At 31.9% G+C, this 2,519-nt stretch overlaps 1 protein-coding gene across 1 annotated transcript; it reads left to right on the top strand.

The window, feature by feature from the left end:
- Positions 1–508: 508 nt before the first annotated feature.
- On the top strand, positions 509–2,241 carry HELRODRAFT_159167 (hypothetical protein; the record flags this gene model as incomplete). Its single annotated transcript, XM_009011076.1, has 4 exons — positions 509–572; positions 825–828; positions 1,349–1,608; positions 1,931–2,241. The coding sequence occupies 4 exons, from the start codon at positions 509–511 to the stop codon at positions 2,239–2,241; spliced, it is 639 nt and encodes a 212-aa protein (XP_009009324.1).
- Between the last annotated feature and the right edge of the window lie 278 nt (positions 2,242–2,519).

The raw sequence follows: 2,519 nt of genomic DNA, 5'->3' as shown, positions 1-2,519 counted from the left end.
GTTTGACAGCGATATTTAATACGATCAGCAAGCAATATTATGCGCCCGCTGTTATTAAATGGAATCGGTGATATTAAATGTAACATCATTCACGCCCCGCCAAACCTACTCAGCTATTTAAAGTAAGAACAGTCCAATTCTGCATGCTTATTGCATTTGCAGGAAGAGATCAATCAGGTGGTGCTTGTCCAACACATCCCACGTTGTTCTGCTGTGTTTGGGCTCTACTACAGTTCAGTGGAGAGGGCACTGTAAGATGCATTCCGGGAAAGTACCAATATCGCTGAAGTTTATGTATATTTTGGCGCGCTTATACAACAAACCATAAATGTTTTATCATTGTTTTATTTATAAAATTTTGAAAAACAGTGTTTTATTTAAATTTATTTTAACAGACAATGCTAATTTACGTATTATAAGCACGCTTTAAAAAACGATATATAGCGAGATCAATTGAATTGTTCGTGTTTTATCTAATTTTGTGTTAAAGGTTATACAAGTACTTCAAATGCATCATTTTGAAACGGCAGTTTGCACAACTGCATCCCAGTATGGTCCAGCCCTCAATGCAGGTTATGTTTGCAGTTCAACAATTTTCGAAGAAAAATAAATTGTTTTTTCAACAGTTTTTTAAATACACTTATTAACAATTGTAGTTCAATATTAAAACTCTCCCCAATAATCAATAAAAAAATCAGCAAAAACTCGTAAATGATTGTTAAACTAACAATAAACTAACGTTTGAACCCTAAGATAAAAATAAAAAATAAAAATAAAAAATTGCATGACTGCATTATTTTCCTATGCACCAAACACTTTTTCAGTCAAGTTTTTGATCTGGATACCTTTGTTACTCGCACGAGTTAACAAACAAGAAAGTTCATTAAATTATTTTTTATCAGGAGTGTCTGATTACGCTTCAATCCAATCTCTCCTTTGTTAGTTTCATTTCTAAGCACATTCATTTGTTTCGCTCTTTGGTTTACAATGGCGGTGTAAACATCGTTTTCACAATTTTTTTGTAATTTTTTCCACAATTTTTTCGTGAATTCGGATTTTTGTTAATTTTCATTTTCTAAGAAGTTGGTTGAATTGAATTTATTCTTTTTATTTTTCCAAATACTATCGCTGGCAGAAGCTGACTTCCAGGAGTGGTTTATTTTTTTGTTTTTCCATTTTTTTGATTTTCCCTTTGTTTGATTTTTATTTCACTGTCTCCGATAGGAGAGTTCTTTTGGGGTGGTTTCTTTTGGGGTGGTTTCTTTAATTCAGCTACATTGGTAGCGTGAAAATAAACGGAAATAATGAACAACTCCCAAAAACACAAAAAACCAAAACGCCAACTTAGTTTAAGTTTAAGTGATATGGAGGAAGAGGAATTAAACCTCTTTTATGTCATAGAAGCTATCAATGATGGTGAACTGAAATTTAGCAAATTACCATTATTTAAAATTCCCCCTCTTTTCAAAAACTGTACTGTCGAAGAAATAAGAGAAGAACTGAAAGAGTTCGGCGTTAACAACGTTCTGAATATTAAAATAACAAAAAATGGTCAAAGAATTGATACAAATACATTCATCATTTCATTCCAAACTACTAAATTGCCAAGTGAGTTAAAATATTGCTATCAAAAAATCAATGTTCAGCAATACCCCCACCAATGAGGTGCACTAAATGTCAGAGGTATGGTATGGCCACTTCCACAAATTATGTAAGAGCAATGAACAAATATGCCCCAAATGTGGTGAAAAGGGACATAAACATACATTTGATTCTCCATGCAATAAGACACCGAAATGTTATCATTGCAAGCAGGCACACGCAACATTCGATAAATCGTGCCCTAAATACAGATTGGAAAAACATATCTTAATTACAAAATATAATTGAAATATAACTTATAAAGATGCCAAATTATTAATTCAACAAGAGTCAAAGCCAACATATGTAGAAATAGTCAAAGGTAAAAAAATGATTGACATAGGTATTCAATGTGATATTATTAACATTCCACTGAAAAGCAACAAAGTAAAGACAAGAGAAATTGAGCAGAATCTAAATAGAGATATAAACAAAACAAATATTTGCAGTGATAAGTCAAGTTGCATGGACCCAATTGAGGTTTATGATTTTGGTGATGCCGGTGCAAGTGATGAAGATAAATGGGAACGCAATGCTACAAAAATAAACAGAACTAAGCAATATACTAGAGGCAACTATAATTCAAAACAAAATAAATGACAACCAAAAACCAATAAAATTAATATAATCCAATGGAATATCAGAGGCTTTAGAAGTAACATTCTAGAACTTTTTATATTAATTAAAAAATGTTCTTCCCATATTATATGTTTGCAAGAGACTAAGCTAACTGATACTAAAAATGTTGAAATAAAAAACTACAGCTCTTACCATATAGCTGCTACAACAACTCCTACAAACCCTAGAGGAGGTTTATCAATTTTTGTACATCATAGAATCCCTCAATCACAATTAAATATTAATGCAGAATATCAAGC

Source organism: Helobdella robusta (assembly GCF_000326865.2).
Source record: "Helobdella robusta unplaced genomic scaffold HELROscaffold_1, whole genome shotgun sequence".
NCBI classification, from domain to species: Eukaryota; Metazoa; Annelida; class Clitellata; order Rhynchobdellida; family Glossiphoniidae; genus Helobdella; species Helobdella robusta.
The sequence above is the reverse complement of the archived record's forward strand: the minus strand, read 5'-3'. Positions and strand labels throughout refer to the sequence as shown.